We start from the raw sequence: 21,161 nt of genomic DNA, 5'->3' as shown, positions 1-21,161 counted from the left end.
TTCCTGCCCTCTAAGAATTCACGCCTAAGGTTAGGGATCTTCCAGCAGCCCCTCAGTATGCTTACAAATGCCTTAGAAGAGAAGGAAAGGCAAAAGGGAACATTAATTAAAGGAATTTTATAAATGTACACTTTTAACAGGGTAAAAATTTGCTCTTGAAAGCTAGTCTGTGTGTGTGTGGGGGGGGGGGGGGGGGGGGGGGGTTAGGTGACACAGTGAATAGATCACCAGCCCAGAGTCAGAAGGACCTAAGTTCAAATCCAGCCTCAGACATCTGATCACACTTACTAGCTATGTGACCTTGGGCAAGTCACTTAATCCTGATTGCCCTGCCTTCCCCCTCCAAAAAAGAAAAAAAAAGCTATCCTGACTTTTCAATTTACAAGTTACCTTGGCCTTCACCACACAAATCTGGGGAGGCAGGCAGGGTCAAAGGACAATGCAGCTTTAGAGGTCAGCGTTTCAATTGTGACCCATAGTGAAATGCCCAGGAAACAAGTGAGCACAGCACAGACGCTCCAGGAAAGTAGTACAACCATCTAGGGCACGCTATGACTGACTACCCCACAGGAGCAAGGGGTCAGTACTTACAGGCACCGTCACGTCATCATAAAAGCTCCAAGCCAAAGCCCATCTCATTGTGCGCCCCTGACAGAATTCCGTGTGGGTGACTTTAGGGACCTGGGAGAGAGACATCAAATATCATCAAATGACAATGAAGCAAAACAGTGCCATCATCTACAAGGTCTTAATCTTCCTTATGTAATGATTATGATAAAATACAGAGTTAAAAGGGGCTTTGAGGTCAGGTACCTTCCCTTAAACTCGAGAGAAGACTGATGAAGCCAACTCAAAGGCACCGATCCAAAACTGGTTCCCGAGAAAGGAATGTGGAAAGTGGTCCTTGTAAAATGTGAGCTTAGAAGGAAGCACAGCGCTGGTGAGAAGCAGGAAGAGCAGCAACAGGCTACAAAAATCTAGCAGGCTACTTTCTAGCCCCACAACTGCTGCCACTTTCACTGGTGCCGTGACCACCAGGTCAATTCACACAGCCCTTTGTTGCAATTAATTTAGGGAATGAAAATTAGCATCCCGAACTGACTGGCCACATACAACAAAGTGTCTAAAATTTTGGAATTCCAAAACCAACTTCCTAACTACCAAATTCAGATGGCCAATGAATTCCTGTTTCAAATGCAACAGTCTTTTTTTTCCATTCTAGTCATGCCAAAAATGGAAAGAGCATTTCCCATTCCCAGAATTTACTGACTGGCCTTGGCAGAAGCCAGATAGGTTCTCTAACTCTAAGTTTTCTTCCACTTTGTTATGGAAGGTTCCCCAGCACAGTAAGCTGAGCCAACTCTCCCAAATCCAGACCATCTGCCCGAATATGTGAAACAGGATACACGGAGACATGAAACTTACCAATTTACCTTTCTGAATTCCCCCTCTGGGTCTTAACCTCCTATTATAATCTGTACAGTGAAGGGGCTTACAATAGCTTCCTTTTCAATACTTCTTTCATATCTCAATATATTTGAGCCATCCCCTCCCCTGGCCTATCGTTTCTCTCCCTAGCAACCCCCTCTTAGTTGTCTGCTAGGATTTTCCAGCCCATTATGTAAGGCTGCCTCAACCCTGAGAGAGCCAGACAGCTCCTTTTCCACTCCACTTGTGTCTTCACTTTCTGACTCTCTCGGGGGCTTCCCAGGCTTCTTCCCATAGGCTGATGACCACTGGCTTGTTCACATCCCCTGTCCATGCTTGGGGTCCCACATCATCTCTGTTTCCCTTATTGCTGAAACAGATTAGGACTTACCCCTTGTATTCGAAGCTCTTCCTTCAATGGAGCCAAACTGCATTTCTTTCCAAGCATGCAGCTGTACCATCTAGGAAAAAAAAAATTGAGGTAATTTTAAACCATTTTTCCACTCTAAGAATAAATACTTCCTTCTCCCCCTGCAACTCAATGAAAACTGCAAAGAAGAATAGTAAAAGAACCATCAGTGACAATGACAGGATTCACGTTTAGTAATGCCTCTAGAAAAGATCAAAAAGAAACCCAACAAATTTGAGGGGAAAAAAAAGGGCTTGGACCAAGAGCCTCCTGAAAAGATGCACCAGAAGTCCAGATTCAATTTGGGAACAAGAAGAAGGAAAGCAAAGTAACCATTTTCATTTTTTCCCCTTTACTACAATGGCTGCCTCAAAATTCAAAAGCTTTAGACTATACTTGGGGGGAGCAAGAGGCAAGAAGAGGCAGGTCTAGGTTCAGCAGACTACAGTATTGTTAGTCTGCTTGTTATGATGTATGGGCCACTTTCTTCCCTCATGAGGAGAAAAAGTATGTCAGTGAACAACAACCAAAACTTTAAGACCCAAGCAAAATGGTATAGAAGGACTCACATTTGCAAAGAGATTCCAAACCCATCAGTCTCTGCATATTGAGGGAAAAAAGTTCTCCCCATCTTAGAGAAAATAAGGGACACTGGTTATCATATCATTTATTTCCCTCAGAGCAATATCTGCCAGATCCAGAAAGATGGGGAAGGGATACCTGTCAGAATAAGGGAAAAGACTGGAAAAATATTTTTCACTAAATGTAATTTTCATTTAAAGCTTTAATTTAAACTGGTAGCAAGCACAATATTCTGTGTGCATCATTAGTGATCCAAAAGTTGTTTAGTGACTGTGGCAGAGCCTCTAAGACAGTGGTCTGCATAGACAAGGTGCTCAGAGAGCTGTTTGCCTTTGCTCTTCCATAAGCTAAACGCCACCACCACCATCTCCCCATCCCCAAAAAGTACAAAGAGCATCAGGTTGTCCCTGGGGTACAAGCACTTCTGTTATTCTGTTCTACTTGTAAAGCAATCTATATTATCTTGTCTATCAGTTTAAAACATGAAGAAACAGGGTGTTTAATAAAGTAAGTTGCAAGGTAGAAGACTTTGGAATGAAGAACTTGAGTAAATCAGGAGGAGAAACACTTGAGAACTGTCCATCCTCCTAGAGATGAGCAGCAAGGTGTTCAGGACAGCCCAATGAAGTCTTTTCAGAGAAGTAGCCATCGTTAACAAGGGCAGAGAGGCAGAAGCTCAGAGATTTAGAGTTCGGAAGAACCTCGGAGGCCATGTAGGAGAACCTCTTATTATCATGACAGATGAGGAAGCACAGAAGGAAAGCAGAGGAATTCTTCCCTTAACAACAATGGCTGCCAACAAAGTCAACACCTCAAAAGCACAAGAAATTTTCTAGTGCTCTTGGGGGGAGGGCAAGAGGCAAAGAGACCTGCCCAGAGTGATGCAGGAAATTATGGCACAGTAAGGATTGGAACTCAAATCTCTTGGCCCCCAAAAAGTTCTGGGTAGGAGCGGAAGGAAGCTGAGTGTGTGTGTGTGTCTAAGAAAGACAACTGCTCAGAACAGCTCATGAGCAAAGGACAACGATCTCATACTTCCAAAACTGTACTTCTTTTTAACAGATCTCGTCCTAAATGGGGAGGGGAGAGGGGGGAAGGGCGTGGATGACTTTTCAGTTTATAAGAATGGCAAAGTCAACTGTTTTCCTAATAAGGAACATTTCTACACAAAAAGGACACGTGAGGCAATGCTGCAGCCTGATTTCTTTCAGTTATTCCTGTCTGAATAAAGGTTTAATAAATGGCTAGCATTTATATAGTGCTTTAAGGTTTGCAAAGCATTTTATATGTTATTTAATTTGATCCTCATTAACCCTATGAAGTAGGTGTTATTATTTTGCATTTTGCAGCTTATAATGCAGAGGTTAAATCATTTGTCCAGGGTCACAGAACTAGTATATATCTGAGGTGGGATTTGAACTTAGGTCTTCCTGCCTCCAGGCCCAGTACTCTTGACCAGTACACCTCATCTACACAAGGATGCAGAACAAAGCCCCAAGAACACAGAGCACACACACCTCCAGGATGTGATTCTTGCACTTCTTGTACAATTTCTGTAACAGGTCTGCCACATAATTCATTAAAACACACAAGACAGTCTATCTACCAACCAGACCACATCCAATCTTCCCTGGATGTGAACATGCAGACTGCTACAACAGCAGACCTCACACACATTACACGTAGTGAATGGATGGCTGAAGGGTCACAAGTCCAAGCTAATGAGGTCCATCTTCATGAACCCATACTTTCTGGTAACCTGTTGTTATTTCATAGCTAACTGTGCTGTAGATATCAGGCTGTTAAAAGTCTTGCCCTGTGCACACAGCAGGTTTGCAGAAACATTCTTTAACTGACTCCAGCCATCACAAATGTGTGGGGCTGGGCTACATGAAGGGCCTAGGGTCCCTTTCAACAGTGATGTCTAGGAAGCAAAAAGTCAAATGAATTAAAAGCATCAGTCTTATATATCTGTGAAATTCTAATTCCACAATGAAATAGAACACATCTCTGAATACATTCTGTAAATAGGAGTAACTTACTGAGAATCTATCAATGTCACTGAAAGACCATATCAAGAATTTGTGTCATTAGAAGTAAAAAGGTAATTGGGAAAAAAGATCTTTGCATGAAGTTTCTTGAAAAGTGTCTCATATCCAAGATACATAAGAAATTGATACAAATTTACAATAACAGCCATTCCCCAATTAATAAATAGTCAAAGGGTATGAAGAAGTAATTTTCAAAGGAAGAGATCCAAGCTCTCAACAACTATGTGAAAAAACATTCTAAATCATTAATAATGAGCAAAATGAAAATTAAAGTTACTTTGACTTTTTACTTTGAGCTCACATCCATCAGACTGGCAAGGTGGGTAAAAAAAGGAAAATGACAATCACTGGAGGGGCTATGAGAAAACAAACCCAGTACTACTGTTGGTGGGACTGAGAACTGATGCAGCCATTCAGGAAAACAAAGTCCAAAAAGTCACCCAAATGTGTATACCATTTGAACCAGCAACACCCCCTTGGACCTATGGCCCTAAAGAAATCAAAGGAAAAGGCAAAGGATGCATATGGACAAACATATTTATGCAGCTCTTTTTTGTAGAAGCATACAACTGGAAACAAAGGAGGTGCCTATCAACAGGGGAATGGCTGAACAATATCATGGTCTATGAATATTACTGTGTTGCAAGAAATGATGAAAAGGATGGTTTCAGAAAAACCCAGGAAGACTTGTATAAAGTGATCAAAAGTGAAGGGAGCAAAACCAGAACAGCAACACTGTAAAGACCACTTTGAAAGACTTAAGAATGCTGGCCAATATAGTAACCAACCATGAGTCTAGACTGATAATGAAGACTGCTGCCTAAGCAGTGCATGAGACACCTATTTTTTGGACAAGGTCAATGCGTTCTTGGGCAATGAAGAATGACAAAGAGCTCTACTTCCTACCATTTTTGTGAAGGGGCAGTGGATGGGGGAAGGAAAAGTGAAACACATGCGTGGGCTGAGATAATCAGATATCTGATTATCTTTCCCCACCAAAGCAATCCTCTCCCAAACTTCCTTACTATTGTCAGGGTGACCACTATCCTTCCAGTCACCCAAACATTCTCTACAATGTCCCAGAAACCTCACTCACACACTAGAAGTACCCTCCACTGCTGCAACCTCTCTTTCTCTAATTGTCCATTTACTCTCAGAATCCCTATTTTAAGGAAAAAGCCCAAGCCTTTCTCTACAATGCTCTCTACTCTGGACGCCTTCATCTCCCCACTCCTCCACCACTACCCCTTTTCAGCTTCCTTTCATATGTTGTCTTTCCCCATTAGAACATAAGCTCCTTGAAGGTAGGGATTGCCTTTGTATTCCCTGGGCTTAGCACAGTGACTATAAGCTATGAACTAATGCTTGCTGATGGCCAGACTGGACTCAACTGCTCATTCTTCATCTTGCATATCCCTCCACACCTCCTGCCTCCTTCCCTTCTCTCCCACACAGCTCTCACCCTAGTTCAGACCCTTGTCAGTTCTCTCTAACAGCCTTGTACTGGGCCTTCCTGCCTCAGTCATCTCCCCTCCCCAATCTATCTTCTACACATTAACCAAAATGATTCTCCTAAAGCACAGGACTGATCATCCTTCCCTGCTTCTAACCTAGCCCTTCAATAAAATCCAGCATTGGCTCTAAGAGCAGATATTATTTCATCTTTATCTCATCGTTTTAAATTTCTCTGGATGTGCATGTCTTTTTAAAACAATTTTTAGCACAAAAGTGCATGCATATAATTGACAAGTAAGTAAATACACATATTCTGGATGTTCACTGAACCACCATATTCTGAGGTCCTCATTTTTCCTCTTGCTTCACATCCATCCCCCACACAACTGCCACAGTAATTTCCCCAAAGTGCAGGTCCTACCAAGTCACTCCTTAATCAAGTCTGCTGGCTCTCTGTCTCCTCTAGGACCACACTACATCCTCTATTGGGCATTTAACCTGAGTCTATGGTTAAGCCGTACTGGTCTACTTTTTATTCCTCTATCTTCAGATGTCCTGTGCCTAGAATAGGCTCATCCTTCACCTCTACCTCTTAGATCTATGGCTTCCTTCAAGACTTACTGAAGGACTTCAGGAAAGTCTCCCCCCACCTAACCGCCCCCCCCCAAAGAAAACTACTAGTGTCTTCTCTATTTACATGTACATACATATATATGTATATGCATATAGATAAGGCTTTCTTTCTTTCTTTCTTTCTCTTTCCTTTCTTCTGTTTCCACACCCTTATACTGCCAGTGCTCTGCCCAAAGAGAATATAAATTTTAATCTCTGAAACTTTTTTGTTTTGGTTTTTCCTTTTAAAGACCAGCCTTAACCTGAAATCATTCTGGATCCAGCCCAAGTCCTACTTGGTCATTGTTTGGGCCCAGATAGGCTGTTTTGGCTAGAAACTCTGAGGGTCTTCACCTCTCAGATTTTTTTTTTTTAAAGAGACCATTCTTGGCCTCATTTTTTATTACACCTTAATCACTGAATGGGCGCTGCCTCAGTCAGACTGAAACCTGTTCTTTAAAGACCTTAGCTTGAAAAGGCCAAGGTCCCCCACTGCATCCAGGTGTCCTGATCCATATCTGACGGCGTTGAAGGAGAAAGTAAGGCTGGTGACATTGCAAAGCCCTTTCTCACTTAAATCTAATTCACTTGCAAGTCAAGATATCAGCTCCTGATGTTATATAGTTCTCTCTGAGAACAAAGGACAAACAGCAGCAATCAAGCAGCAATATGTATGTGCATATGTAGATAATAGCTAACATTTTTATAATTCAAACTGTGCCAGACACTAGATTAAGCACTTTAAAATTATTACTTCATCTGTTTCTCAAAATAATCCTCAGAGAAAAATAATCCCATTTTACAGATGAGGAAACCAACACTGACTTGCCCAGGGTCACACAGCTGGTAAAGGTTTTCCCAAGCCCAGAGCTCTCTACCCACTGTGCCATCTAGTTGTGCCAACGTATATGTGTAGTCTCTCTCATTAGAATATAAGCTCCTTGAACACAGAGACCACTCAATCAATGTTTGTTGATTAACTGATTGATTTAGTTCCAGGTAAGGGTACCAAAAAAGGCTGCTGGACTTCAACTAAGCAAGGTCTTCTACAGGATCAGGTGCCCAGACAAGATCATTTCCCAAGAAAAGTAAGGCATGTGGTTTACTCCATAAGGTCTCGGCTCTAGAGCAGGATGGGCTATAGACACCACCTAGTACCACCCCCTTACTGCTGCCAGTGAGGAAACTAAGACCCAGAGAAATTAATTTACTTGCCTAATGCCACCCAAGCAGTAAGATGCACACAGAGGAAAAGATGACCCAAAAACAGTTATATGTGCAAAAGGATCTCTAAGGAAGATGAACACCACTGCCCTGACTGTAACAAGAAAGTTGTGTGTGATTAAGGACTGGCTCCAGCTTAGGGGACTGGCCTCCCAGTCTCTCTGCATGACAGCGGATGTGTCATCTCAGGCCTTCCTCAAGACTGGGAGGATGAAGTCTGCTCCTCTCTAGCCAGAATGAGACAACTAAAGCTGTAAAATGTTCGTCGTCAAGTACTTAAGCTGACCAAACTGCATGAGCCCTGAATTACTTCTCCAACACATTGGTGGAACCTACAAGCTCCTCTGGGAGGTTTTAGCTCCTTTCTGCCCCTCACTGAGGAGGCTGACCAGCATTTTATAGATCTGGACGCTCATGCTAAAGTCCCCACTATACCACTAGGAAGACAGCATTTTGTAAACTTTCAAATACTCTATCTAAGTGCTTCTGTACTTATGAAGTACTTCTCATACAGCATCTAATTTGACTCATATTACAACTGCCCTGCAAGGAAGATATTATGCTAGCTACAATTGTTAGAAATAAGGTAACTGAGGTTCAGAAAGAAAAGCAGTTTTCATACCAGTCCTTTAAAAATCAAAGGTTTTCCTGATGAGTCTCCTAGCACTTCCTTGAGATAAAAGGGCTTTGGAACCATGTGGGGCCTGAAGCTGCTATGGCTCCCTTATTCGCCACCATCATACAGATCTATCTTTAACTTCTCCTTTTTTTCTTCCTCTTTGATTTTACCACTTTTCTTTTTCCTTCTTTCCTACCTAAATTTTAGGCCCACCAAGGCCTAAAAACAGGTCCTTTGTTTTTAGGTTTCCAGGTGAGACCTAGGTAAAGAAATCAGTAACTTCTCCTTGTGCGCACAAAGATGAAGATACTGGAAACCTAGCTGTCACCATCACAAACTTAAGTGTGCCCAACTTCTCATATACTGGATTTCATAATTCACACTGAAAAACTCTTCAAAGATGCTATGGAGTCCAAAATCACAACCAAATATCTATTTCTGCTTTTCATTCAGTCTGTGCTATCCTTCAGCTGTTCTGAGAGCTGTATCAGCATTCTTAAAGTTTTGCATTTATCACCTACAAAAAAAAAAGTGATGCTTCTAATGTTGGAATAAGGTTTGAGAGGGTAGCAGCCTGGGAACAACCTTTGCAAGACCAGGGCCTAAACACTCAGAGCAGGCTGAGGGCTGTGAGATGAGGCTCAGGCACTCTACAATGATATTCTCCTTTGCCCCTCAGGAAAGCAGCCAAGTAAGCTGCAGCTTTGCTGGGAACTTGGAAATCAACGCTGTTTTAGAACCACTTGAGGATCTGAAATCCTAGCGTCTTTAGAAGCCCCTAACAAGAGAACAGAGAGAGAAACAAGTTCTTGGCTGACCTGGCTGCACAGTGTTTCACAGCCCCTTACTGTTACTGCCCTCCTTTTAGTATCTCCTGCCTGGCTCTCCCCACTGTCAGAACATCACTTAATGCTCTTCTTGCATCAACAACCCCAATCCACCTGTGAATAGTCTTCTCTTCTACTATCTAAGCCATTATATGTGACAGACTTACAGACAGATGTGACATGAAGATTTCAATTAAATTCATATTAAAGAAATTAATGAGATTATATGTTGATTCTGGGACAGAATCTAATCTTGCCAAACAGAAATGATTTTAAATAAACCTGAAACTGGGTGTTGCCTACTGACTCAAGAATGGCTCAACCAATTATAGTGAATGAATGGAATGGAATATGAAGAACTCAGAGGAGTGGGGAAAGACTGTCATGAGCTGACAGGCAATAACATACAATGACCATGACAATGGAAATGGAAAGAAAAGAAACTGAATGCCATGGAATTATGATGAGCCAAGCTTTGTCCTCAAGAATTGAGGCCATGTCCCTCCTTCCCTTCCTCAAAGAGGTGGTGTTGCAGCATGGGCCTTGGACCCAACAGGCTAAACTGATGGCCAAGGCAGGCAGCAGGCAGTCTGGTCCATTTTTCTTTTCTTTCTTCTTTCAAAGTCTTTGTCACAAGGGCATTTTCAATGGACAGGGTAAGCGCTCTATACATAGAAATGAAATGTGATGAAAACAAAGGGCATCATTATATTTTCTTTAAATGGGGGGGTCTCCCTTCCTCACCTCTGCAGCCATACCATGATGGTGGGAGCCCTGCACTGTCTGTCATTTCAACCACATGTGGCAGGGCAAAAAACCAAACAAGGCAAAGGGTTCTTTGTGAATATCCTCTCACTGCCTAACGACAGGTGTGCTGTCCGCAATAATTAGCTCAGAAAAAGGGATCTCCTTAACCCTCCTAGGAAGCTGGCGAGGGATCTCCGTTTCCCTTCATTAAGTTCTTGACAGCTCAATGTCCTCACATCTGTCACTGTTTGTGAGCTTGATTCCAAGAACACAAATTGCTTCAAGGACCGGGCAACAAATCTATTTTGGCTCATGGGGAAGAGATGAGTCCATCTGTTTACTAATCAAAAGACATACTTTAATCAGTTTGGCTCCATAATAGTACAATGCTGCTGTCAGCAGCCCCATCATGGGGCATTTCCCCCTTCAGGGACGCGCAGGAGCAGGAGTCTCGTCAGACATTCTTATTTTCCATTTGTTATTTTTCAGTCCATCATAGGAGAGAAAGAAAAGAAATTGGATTTGGTTCCCTCGCCTACTTACCTCAGTCTTTTCTTCAGCTGCAAACTGTCATGGATGATTCTTTTGACAAATTCTAATTCACCTCCTTCTGCCATGATTTCAGTGATCCCCCCAGTGTTTACAGAACTTGGGGGAGGTCTACGAGGATTTCGAGAGTTTACTCCCTAGAGAGAAAAAAAAAGATATTTCAGACTTCTAACCTAGGTACATGTAACTATTCTTGCTCCAAAACCCCCCTTCCATTAGCAAGCTTTCTAAAATATTATACTAAACTGATTCGCCTTTTCCAACCCAGGCTCTAATCTGTAAGGAACCCTGGGGGTCATAAGTCAACCCCTCATTTTAGAGACAGAGAAACCATTGTCAAAGAACAACAGGGAGGAAATGATTTGCACATGGTTACAAAGGCATTATGTGACAGAGCCAGGTTTCAAATTCAAGGTCCTTGGCTTTACATCCCAGACATTAACAAAAAAACATATCAGTGGAAGCATGGTAAAGTAGAGAAATGATGAATTTAGAAGTATCTGTCTCAAGAAGCAGCATGTTTTAGGAGAGTTAAAGGGATTGCCTAGGAAATCAGAAAGCTCTGGGTTCAAGCTCTGACTCTGGCACACATCAGCTGCATAACCACCGGCAAGTCACTTTAACTTCTCCGTACATTCTCTGTAACAATTACAGATCACCTGTCCATTTGTGCCAACAGAAGGAGCTTCCACACTGGGAAGTCCACATACAGATGGAATCAAAGTCCAGACAGAAAAAGTCCATGTATGTACATAGGTACACAGACACACAAACATACATATACACCTGATAAAATGGTTAGTGACCCTCTAATTCATTCATTCACTAAATATTTTATTGAGGCCCTGTGTGCCAGGGCTATAAGGATACAAGGATCAGGCAATAAGCTAAATGCATCCGAGTGAACTTCCCTATTCTTAACCCAAATCATTTAACTTGACTTACTATTTCTTTACTTATGCCCTTACTAGGCATTAACTTAGGGAGTAAAGAAGTAAATAGAGTCATACTCTATCACTTGGCTGGGCAAATCACACCTTCTGACTGCATCATAAAAACTTACTGAATCTAGCAATCATCAATTAATTCAAAAAAGATTTATTTGAGAACACGTTAGACACAATCCACAATCTACAACTAACTCAGTCCCAACAACTTTCAGTGGATTCACAACTGATATTTCAAGAAAATATCACTATAGTATACTTTAATGCTTCTAAAATGTACAGTTATCCATGACATATTTTCCTGAAAAGATAAATCATTTTATTCTAGATAAGGCATGTTTAAGTCAATTTTTGGTAAAAAATATTCTCTAAATGGGATAAAAATCAGCTATTTAAAGAAACATTTCAGTGAATCTTTTTGAAAATAAGCATTCAAATATTCATTTGGATTTTCATAAATAAAACTTTATTAATTCAGCCCAACTATGGCAAGCTGGTCTGAATGGCAGATTTTTAAAAGATTCCATTTTTCTTTTCTAAGTACATAGAGTAAATCACACTATAATGATGCCTAACAGAAGTCCCAACAGATTAATTGACAAGAATGATTTGCAAATACAATATTCTTTGTTTCTAAATTATCCATCTAAGGTATAATTTGCTCTCACAGATAATTTAAGGACCATCTTCACCTCCTTCCTCCTCATGAGACTTATTATATAATATTTACTACTTCAGAACAATAATAATAGTAGTAGCAATAGTAGTTGCAGCTAGCATTTGAATAGTGCCTACTATTTGTCAGGCACTATGCAAAGCACTGTACAAATATTTCATTTTATTTAGAATCTGGTAAGCAACTGAATTAATGGACTTTTACTGTATTTGGGGGGTTTTTGTGCCCCTTCTTACTGTTCATCCTTCAAAGCTGATTTGCTTGGAAAATTGCTTTAGAGGGGAAAAAATGTCTAAATTAGAAATGTCCCCAATTTCAGTAAGTCCAACAGGTGATGGCGAGGAGAGCTGCTTCTCTGCTCCACTGCCTACCACACATACCCTGTTTTTAACAAGAATATTAAACAGTGCATACTGAAAGTTAACTTCTACTTCTGTACTCTTTCACTCAATAAGTAGAAATATTTGAGCTATTTTGGGCCAAAGTCTTGCTAAGCATTCTTTCAACTCTGCAACTACAAGACTAGGGAAAAAACCTCAAACCCAGAGAAGTTCTAGAACCCCTCCCATCCCCTCCCCTCCCCTCCCAGCCCCAGCCCCCAGCTCCCAGGAGTTGATTCTGTTGCCAGTAGTAGAGTTAAGTCTATCAGCTTGCACGAGCCACTGTCTTCCCGATAATTAACCTTGGGAAAACGTTATACTGTACAATGTTTCATAATGAAATGCAGCACCTGATGTGCCCAATACTGTTCTCACTGCTAACCCACCCGGTTAAATATGGCAAATCCAGACAAACATTCAGTTTCTCTAGTGCAGCAGATACTCTACCTTGGCTTCCAACTGGTTGGCAAAAAAGGGAGGGTTGCACATGCAAAAATCATAAATGATCTCAGATTCCTCTTTAAGAGCATCCATTAGGAGTGTCTTCTGTGGTACTTTAACCACTGGTAGAAAAAGCAGGATGTTTAAGATATGGAGCAACAATTAACTCACTATTGATTCATTAACATGCTTAATGTCTCCGCTTATCATATGTTTAACACTATCAAAAAAGTACCCTCAGTTTATACAAAAGAGACTTTAGGTCCCTGGAACAAAAGGAAAAGAATATTAACAGCCTTTAATACACATAGCAGGCAGGAGGAAAAAGACACCTCAGTCACCTTTAGGGATTTATGCTTCAATATAGCCCAGGTCCATGCACTGTGTGGTTGCTCAATCAATAGTCACTGAAGCTCAAAGAGAGGCCCAGTTCAAAGAGCCACAGGACTTGGGCTGGGCCCCAGAGCCCTCTCTAGGGGGCCAAAGTGCAGGGTGGCCACAATCTGGGAAGAAGAGTCACTCAGGCCCGCACCTTGGCAAAACCCAAACATTGCCATCAACCTCTGAACAAAAGCAAAAAGGTACATACAAGGTGCACTGAATGATGTTGTTTTTTTTTTAAAAAGGATATTTGTTCTGTGGAGTATACCTTTTATGAGATCAGACAAATTATTCTGTTCCACATTTTTCTTAGCATAATTAAAGCACATATCATCCACTTCTGTTGCAAGGAAATACCAGCCATTGAGAGTTGCTCCAAGTAAAGGATAGATGCAAGATGCTCCTGTACCTACCAAAATAAAATTCAACACACACACACACACACACAATTATTGGAGAACACATTTCCTTCTTTGAACTTCTAAAACATTTATATGCGTCAACACAATAATAAAATATGCCTTGTATTATTCTTTAGTTGTCTGTAGGCATTAATTTTATTTCCTTAACAAAACTGTATGAGTGTCGAGATGGCTACAGCCCAGTCTTCTAGTTTGTAACCCTCTCACCGTTCAGGTTACATAGTAGGCATTCCATAAATAACCTGGTGGCTGAATGAAAAAGCTCAAAACTCAAAAAGATTAAGTTGATTTACAAAAGGGCTATACTTTCACACATTACCTCGTTTCCATGAAGGAAATCAATGATATAGTATTTGCTAAAGTACCACAGTGGTCAAATACCACAAGCCAGATGAACATAAATTTCACCCTCCAAACAAAACCAATTATCTTCCAAGGTATGTATTTTTTTTTTTTGTGAAATGAAATGAAGAACACCTGATTCCTCAGTCTAGTTAGTACATATCTGAAGGAAACAAAATCATCTGTAAAAATAAAAGAGAACTTGTCTAGTGGCTGCTAGACTTCAAAAAAATCTAAAATCATTTAGAACTAGAAAAGCTAAGATCTTTAGTTCAGAAAAATCAATTCAGGCCAAATGTATCAAATGCCTAGATGACTAGTAGTCACTAATTCCAATCCCTTCAGAGCAGCAATGAGGCACAAAGGTTTGTATAAGTGTCCATTTGTACTTTAGTTCTCACAAAGAAAAAAACCAAAAGGCTTAGGAATCAATTACAAAAATGGCCTTAAGTGTGCATCTTTTTAGTAATTTCTCTCATCCATTAAAAAACCAAAGGGCAGCTAGGTGGCGCAGTAAACAGAGCACCAGCCCTGTAGTCAGGAGGACCCAAGTTTAAATCCAGCCTCAGATACCTGACACTTTGTAGCTGTGTGACCTTGGGCATGTGACTTAACCCCAGTTGCTTTGCCCCTTCCAAAAAACAAACATATGAGAAATTCCAAATATAGGATATTCTGCAATAGTAAATACAAATGTAAAGACAAACATTGTACTAGATATCTTGAATCTTAATATTAGAGTTTTATATTCTAATCCTTCCCAGAAAACTGAAACAAATTAATGGAGGTGACCAATGGAGGCAACAAAGGGAAAAGGGAAGGAATAATAAATAGCAAGTTTGTATCTGCAGAGTTAGAGCAACCTCTGCTTGATGAGGGTGGGTAAACATGTAACAAATGCTTAAAGTCTACATTTCTCTCTTAATAACTACATTCACTTTTTCCTCGGAGTAATATTATAGGACCCTAAATTAGACCAAATCTGATTTCAGCGAAGTAGCCCTCTTCCATATTGTTCTACACCCTGTCCCCCACAATGCGTTTTATAGAAACAGCTGAAAAACACATCCTGCAGGCTGGCTTTCCCTCATGATGGAGGTAGAGGGTCTGAGGTATGATTAAAATCAAACCCAGAGGCCAAGATCTTCAAGTTTACTGCAAATTTGGGAAATCGGTCATCTACAATGAATGTGGCACATCCATCTGGCTTAATGTAACCCTATTTCAAAGTTAATGAGGTAAGAACCACTTGCCTGTCAGAGACTGATTTCCAATAGTAATTCTATATTTAAAAAAGAATTTTAAAGTTCTTTAATCAAGCTTTCCTAGAAAGGACCAGAACAAGTTAAAGGAGAAAAAGGTAAATTAGAGGATTGAACTGGAAATGACAAATGGACAATATATTTTGCCTTATCTCTATCACCCTCTACTAATTCCTCCTGAAACTAATTCACCTTGGAGGTCTTCTGAAATGTAAATGCTTATAAAATGCTCATAAAGCAAATAAGCAAAGTTCAACTGATGTACCATATAATTTCACTAGTTCTACTTTAATTTAAATATTCTACACAAACAATCATCCAAAGAGTCCTGAAAGATTACTTTTACAGGCCCAGGAGATATTTTAGTAAATGTACGTACATCCTGCTAAAATTCCAACTGGACTTCTTTCTGTGAATCTAAATCCCAAGAACATAGTAAAGGACAACAAATGTTCAAACCAATAAGGAAAATGAGAAAGTAGATAAACCACCAAGTTTCTCATCTTTAATCTCAAGGCTTTTGTTTTAGAATCTCATGTGTCTGCTCAACTAAAGTCAATGGCAAGAAAAGCCCAAGTGTCATTACTGAAGAGAGATCTCAATGGTCAATTTCTTTAACAAACACTTAGCAGAGAAGCTGGTAAAAGAAACACTGTATGAAATCTCCAAGCAAGAACAGAAAAGAAGAGGTGATACCGATGTCAATCCCTCGGCGGAGGGCACTCCTGGCCTGGTCCCAAGGGCCAATCAGATCTTCCACCCAGTGGATGTAGTTGAGTCGCAGAGGAACTGTAGGAATGAGTCTTTCCAATGGGATATCAATGGAAAGCCCAAAGTCCTCCTTCAAGAGAGTGCAAGTCAAAGCTCGGACAGCTTCGGGGTCCTTGAAGTTAAGACTGGGGGGGGGGAAGAAAGATGCAGAAAAATGGCTATCAGTCAGGTTCATCACACTTATTACCATAGCCCTTGGAATTTTCCTTACAGATGTCTGTCTAAATCAGGCCTGCACAACCTGTGCCCCAAGGCCCCAAGCCCTCAGGCTTCGTGCAATGTGCCAAAGGATACAAGGGTGGTCCTCAAAAAATGCAGAGGATCCTTTGTATGTAGAGGAAATCCTCTGGCATACAGCTTAGGTCCACTGAGGCCTGGTCTAAATCATGCCCCACAGCACTTAGCACCCTGACAAATTTAAAAGGCACTTAAATCAGAAATCACCAATCTATTATTATGCTAAGCAGTTTACAAATATCTTGATCTTCACAACAAGTCTGCAAAGTAGGTGCTATTATTAACCCCATTTTACAGATAAAGAAACTGAGGCAAAGGTTAAAGTGACTTGCTCAAGCACACACAGCCAGGAAGTATCTGCAATCACATCTGACCTCAAGTTTTCCTGGCTCCAAGCCCAGCATGCAATCCACTACACCATCTAGCTTCTATTCACCAAATAATCTTTATCTTAAGCAAGGGCTTGGATTGCAAGCCTTTCACCTTAATCTGGTGAAACCTTGGTTTCCTCCTCACTAAAATGAGGGCAGTAAACTAGATGATCACTAAAGTTCCTCTAATATTGTAGAATTCTCTAATTTCATAACGAGAGTTTTACATAATATATGCATTATAGACATGTATACTAATTTCAAAAGAACAGTGACCCAGAAATAGATGTTTCTGAAAATGGACGGGCAGAAAATAAGCAAAAATGGTAAATAATTATAAAACAAGATTTTAATGATCATTTCAGTAATGCCCTATCTTTCACTCTCCTGATGTCTGATGACATCTAAAAAAAGCAGCCCTATGCGGCAGCCAGGCATGGATAGAGCACTGGGCTTGGAGTCAGAAAGATCTGAATTCAAATACAGTCTCATACTTATTAGCTCTGTGACTCTGGGCAAGTCACTTAACCCCTACTGCCTCAGTTCCTCACCTGTTAAATGGGAGCACACTGGAGAAGGAAATGGCAAACCACTTTAGGATCTTTACCAAGAAAACCCCATGGACAAAAGTCTATGGAGTCAAGCAGAGTTAGAATGACTGAACTGAACAACAACAACGTGGTATTGCGTAAGTGGTAGTATACTGGAATGTCAAAGATGATTTTTTTTAAAGTAGTATAAAATAGGACAAAAAAAGAATACAAGTTCCTTGAGAATAGGGCCTATTCATTTTTGTCTCTGTAACCCAGCTGGCACTTTAAAAAATGTGTGCTGAATTTAAAGTGCTATACTTAAAAGTAATAAATGGTTTTAACATAGTCAAATTTGGCCACAATTTCCCCAAACAAGGTCTATTCTCTCCTACCTCCAGTCTTACCTCATACAATATACATAAAATGTTTTCCCCCTACCTTTAAAGCCCAACACAAAATGGACTTCATCAAGGCTTCCTTCAACTGTACCCCCCACCAGCTGAGTATTGCTCACCACAAACCACTTTTAGACCTTTGTACTGGCACACCAGATCTTTGTATCTCCCCCACTGTCCACTCTCCATGTAGTGGCATTTTAAAATATCCTGAATGATGGTTATGTTAATATGTTTGAAATGAGAGGAAAGTGAACAAGGCTATGAATCTGTATGATGCATTCATATAGACTGTAAAAATAAATTTTGAATCTCTTTCTTACAAGGCATTAAAGTGAATGACATTATCCAGAGTGGTGGTTTTAAAGAACTAACACTGAGGGGAAGGAAAAGGGGGAGTAGTGCAAATGTGGTCATGGGAAGTTTTCAAAGATACTGGGCCCCAAAAAAACAAGCTCAAGAGAGGTCCTGGCTTTGTTTCTAAGGAATGACACGAGGACATTCAGGATGGTCACAATTATTGAAGAAAGCAGTTACTGTTAAGATACTAGGGGTACCAATAGACAAGTGGTCAAAAGATGTGAACAGTTCTCAAAGAATTGCAAACTATTCACAACCATATGAAAGAATGCTCCAAATCACTAATAACAAGAGAAATGAACACCAAAATAACACAGGTTTTAGACCTCGCATTCTGTGAACTAGCAAAGGTGCAAAGAGTCAAAGAAGGAAGAGTTGTGGTATAACAAGCACTAGTACTTTGCTGGTGGAGCTGTTTATCAGTAAAACCAGTTTGGAAAATCATTTAGAATTATGCAAATATAAATATCCAAACTCTTTGACCCACAGAGTCCATTACTACTAGCCTTATACTCCAAGGAGGCCACCAATAAGAAGTGCTCATACACACCAAAACATTTATAGCAGCATTTTTGGTGACAGCAAAGAATTAGAAATAAAGCAGCCACTCTCTGATTAGGGATGGGCTAAACAAACTGGTACATGAATGTGAAGCAATATGATTAACATGTAAGAAATAATAAATGTGATAAATACAGAGAAGCACACAAAAGATCTATATGAACGGACCAGAGAGGAGGAAGCAGAGCCAAGAATACGAATGACAAAATGGGATGAATACCATGTAAACCTAAAAAAAAACATTAAAAACCCCAAAGCCAATGTTGCAAAGCTATAAAAAGAATAAGAAAATCTTAAAGGGAGAAAGTCAAGAAGAGACTTCCCATCTACGCCACTGCTTTATAAGGCAAGAGACCCACAAGGGTTGCATGTGTTTTCAGACCTTTTTTGAGGCACTGATCAGTTATATTGATTTTTCCTCTTTCTTTTTTTGTCTTTAAAAAAATACTATTTGTTTTACAGGATGGATCTCTGGGAAGGGGAGGGATACTGAGGGTAACTATGATTATTAAAAAAAAATACAGCAATGAAACACTTTTAAAATGAGAAAAATAGATTCTAGGAGGTACATTTACAGGTATACTAGGGAGAGGAGCAGAGTATAGACAGAAAACAAAACCAAAAAAACACAGATTAATGAAACCTATTATAAAACTATCCAAAATCATCAAACTGTTCATGTGGAGGTATCTCATCTATGTCTGCTTCTTATGATATTGTGGGAAGATTAAAAAGTAAAAAAGAAAAAAATATTAAAGTCACCACCTTCCCCTGGGCAGGCACATAGTCAAATACAATTGAATCTGCTTAAAAGAGTAACTGAGACTCTCCTAGCAATCAGATGATCCAGATACTCAAAGATTTTGCCATGGAGAGAAAAGGGGAGTCTTTGGGTTCCCACATCATTTAAATATGCTACAATCACCTCAAATCTGATTTCACACCTAAAGTAACAGAACAAGGGGCCAAACCTTTGTTCAACCCTGAATTAAAAGTAGAAAAATCCCAAGGAGTGAGGTAAAATGATACAGCAATAAAAAGTTATGAAACCTACCAAAATATAATGTTAATTTTCAATGAAAAAGAGACTCCTCTGTGGTATCAGCTGAGTAGCTGAATAAGATGGGCCAATGGCATTTTCTCTGTGGTCAAAAGCCTTCAGGGCCATGTGTTTATATATGGAAAGAAAGGCCTGCAGGATTAACTCACTAGGTATACCTTTGTGCAAGAACAGTAAAAGAAATGTACTTCATTTGGCCTACAATGGCACCCCAAGCTATTACTCAACCTCATTATCTCCTACAATAAGCAAATAAAAGAAAATCCAAATAAAAAGCCAATTATTGTTGAAGGATTAAACATGTCAAATTTAGAATTTTTAAAAAATCCTTTATCTTCTACAAAAGAACTTATCACTTTAATTGGTCATAAATAGAACAAAAGGCCTAACAAAAGAAAGACAGCCAACTGCCTGTCTCGCGGTTCTCCCACCACCTCAAAGTCAACAAGGAGTTCGCATTTCTGCAGTGCAACACTTTGGGGAATACTCTTCAGAGGCAGAATATAAAAGTCCCAATAAAAGAAGTACAACACATTTTTTCAGATACCTGCCCCCGCCCATCTACTGAGGCTTTGTAAGAAGTTATAATAAAGACAAAAGAAAAAGGATGAGTGTGAACTTGGTGAAAGCAGGTGCTCCTCAACCAACTCTGCAGGAAAAAAAAAGACTGTAAAATCTCCGAATCTTTTTATACCTCAACACCCACACAGCTCAATCAAGCAAGTGATTAAGTGAGTCATTACAGGAGAGCAAAGCAAAATTAGGTTCAATTTCTGAGACAATGCAGAATGATCACTAAAAAAGAGCATTTTCTTAAACCAAGACAATCCAGGCCTCACCCCCAAATCCTCATAAACTGGCAAGGTAAAAATCAAATGGACCTTCCTTGGCCACATAGAAAATGGGTCCCAATTAGATTAGGTTTCTCTGGACTGGTCTTTAATTCACCACCAACGAAAGAGAAAGGAAGGAGAAAAATTATTATCCTCTTCTTTCTAGTTTAACCGTTCAATTAAAGATAGCTCTGTCTATAGGCTATGAACTCAGTCTTCTCCCTTACTCAGCTATCATTTCATCACCAGAAGAGTCTCTCCTCAAGGTCACAAATGATTAAATGTGACCCTGTGATGCTTGAAAGTGTGAAGTCTTCCTATAAATGTCTCTTCTAGGAAAGATGAAACATCATGTACTCTAGGGAAAATAATGAACTAAACTGGACCAGCTTATTTTTAAGCCAGTAATTAAGGCACGTTTACAAGAGAGGTTGGCCTTCCCCACCATCCGAATCACCTCTCTCCCCCATTACCCTAGCACACTGCAGCCCTGCTCCTCAGAGTAAAGCACATTCAGATATTCAAAGGTCTTTCGTTAGTCAAGCTCAGTACAGATGGCCCTACATTCAAGAATAGTTGTGTTTGGGAGAGGAGGGAGCTGGGAAGAACAAAAATAGGCACAGATCATGCCAGAAAACAGATCTGAAAATGCCAGTGTGGATCAGCTGGCCTCCTATGGCAAGAAG

The 21,161-nt window shown here is 40.2% G+C and overlaps 1 protein-coding gene across 1 annotated transcript in view; it reads right to left on the bottom strand.

Annotated features, from left to right (window-relative positions):
- Positions 1-21,161, bottom strand: part of METTL16 (methyltransferase 16, RNA N6-adenosine) — a 47,576-nt gene that overhangs the window by 10,179 nt on the left and 16,236 nt on the right. Inside the window, exons 4-9 of the mRNA XM_069089632.1 lie at positions 16,051-16,250; positions 13,597-13,737; positions 12,954-13,069; positions 10,498-10,640; positions 1,820-1,889; positions 592-681 (exon numbers count right to left, since the gene is read on the bottom strand). Coding sequence (XP_068945733.1) covers positions 592-681; positions 1,820-1,889; positions 10,498-10,640; positions 12,954-13,069; positions 13,597-13,737; positions 16,051-16,250 — 760 coding nt within the window. The remainder of the gene's footprint in view (positions 1-591; positions 682-1,819; positions 1,890-10,497; positions 10,641-12,953; positions 13,070-13,596; positions 13,738-16,050; positions 16,251-21,161) is intronic.

The sequence above is a fragment of the Petaurus breviceps genome, unplaced genomic scaffold (genome assembly GCF_028583685.1).
Source record: "Petaurus breviceps papuanus isolate PSGF00001 unplaced genomic scaffold, PetGlider_PUasm1.0 186, whole genome shotgun sequence".
In the NCBI taxonomy this organism is placed as follows: Eukaryota; Metazoa; Chordata; class Mammalia; order Diprotodontia; family Petauridae; genus Petaurus; species Petaurus breviceps.
The sequence above is the reverse complement of the archived record's forward strand: the minus strand, read 5'-3'. Positions and strand labels throughout refer to the sequence as shown.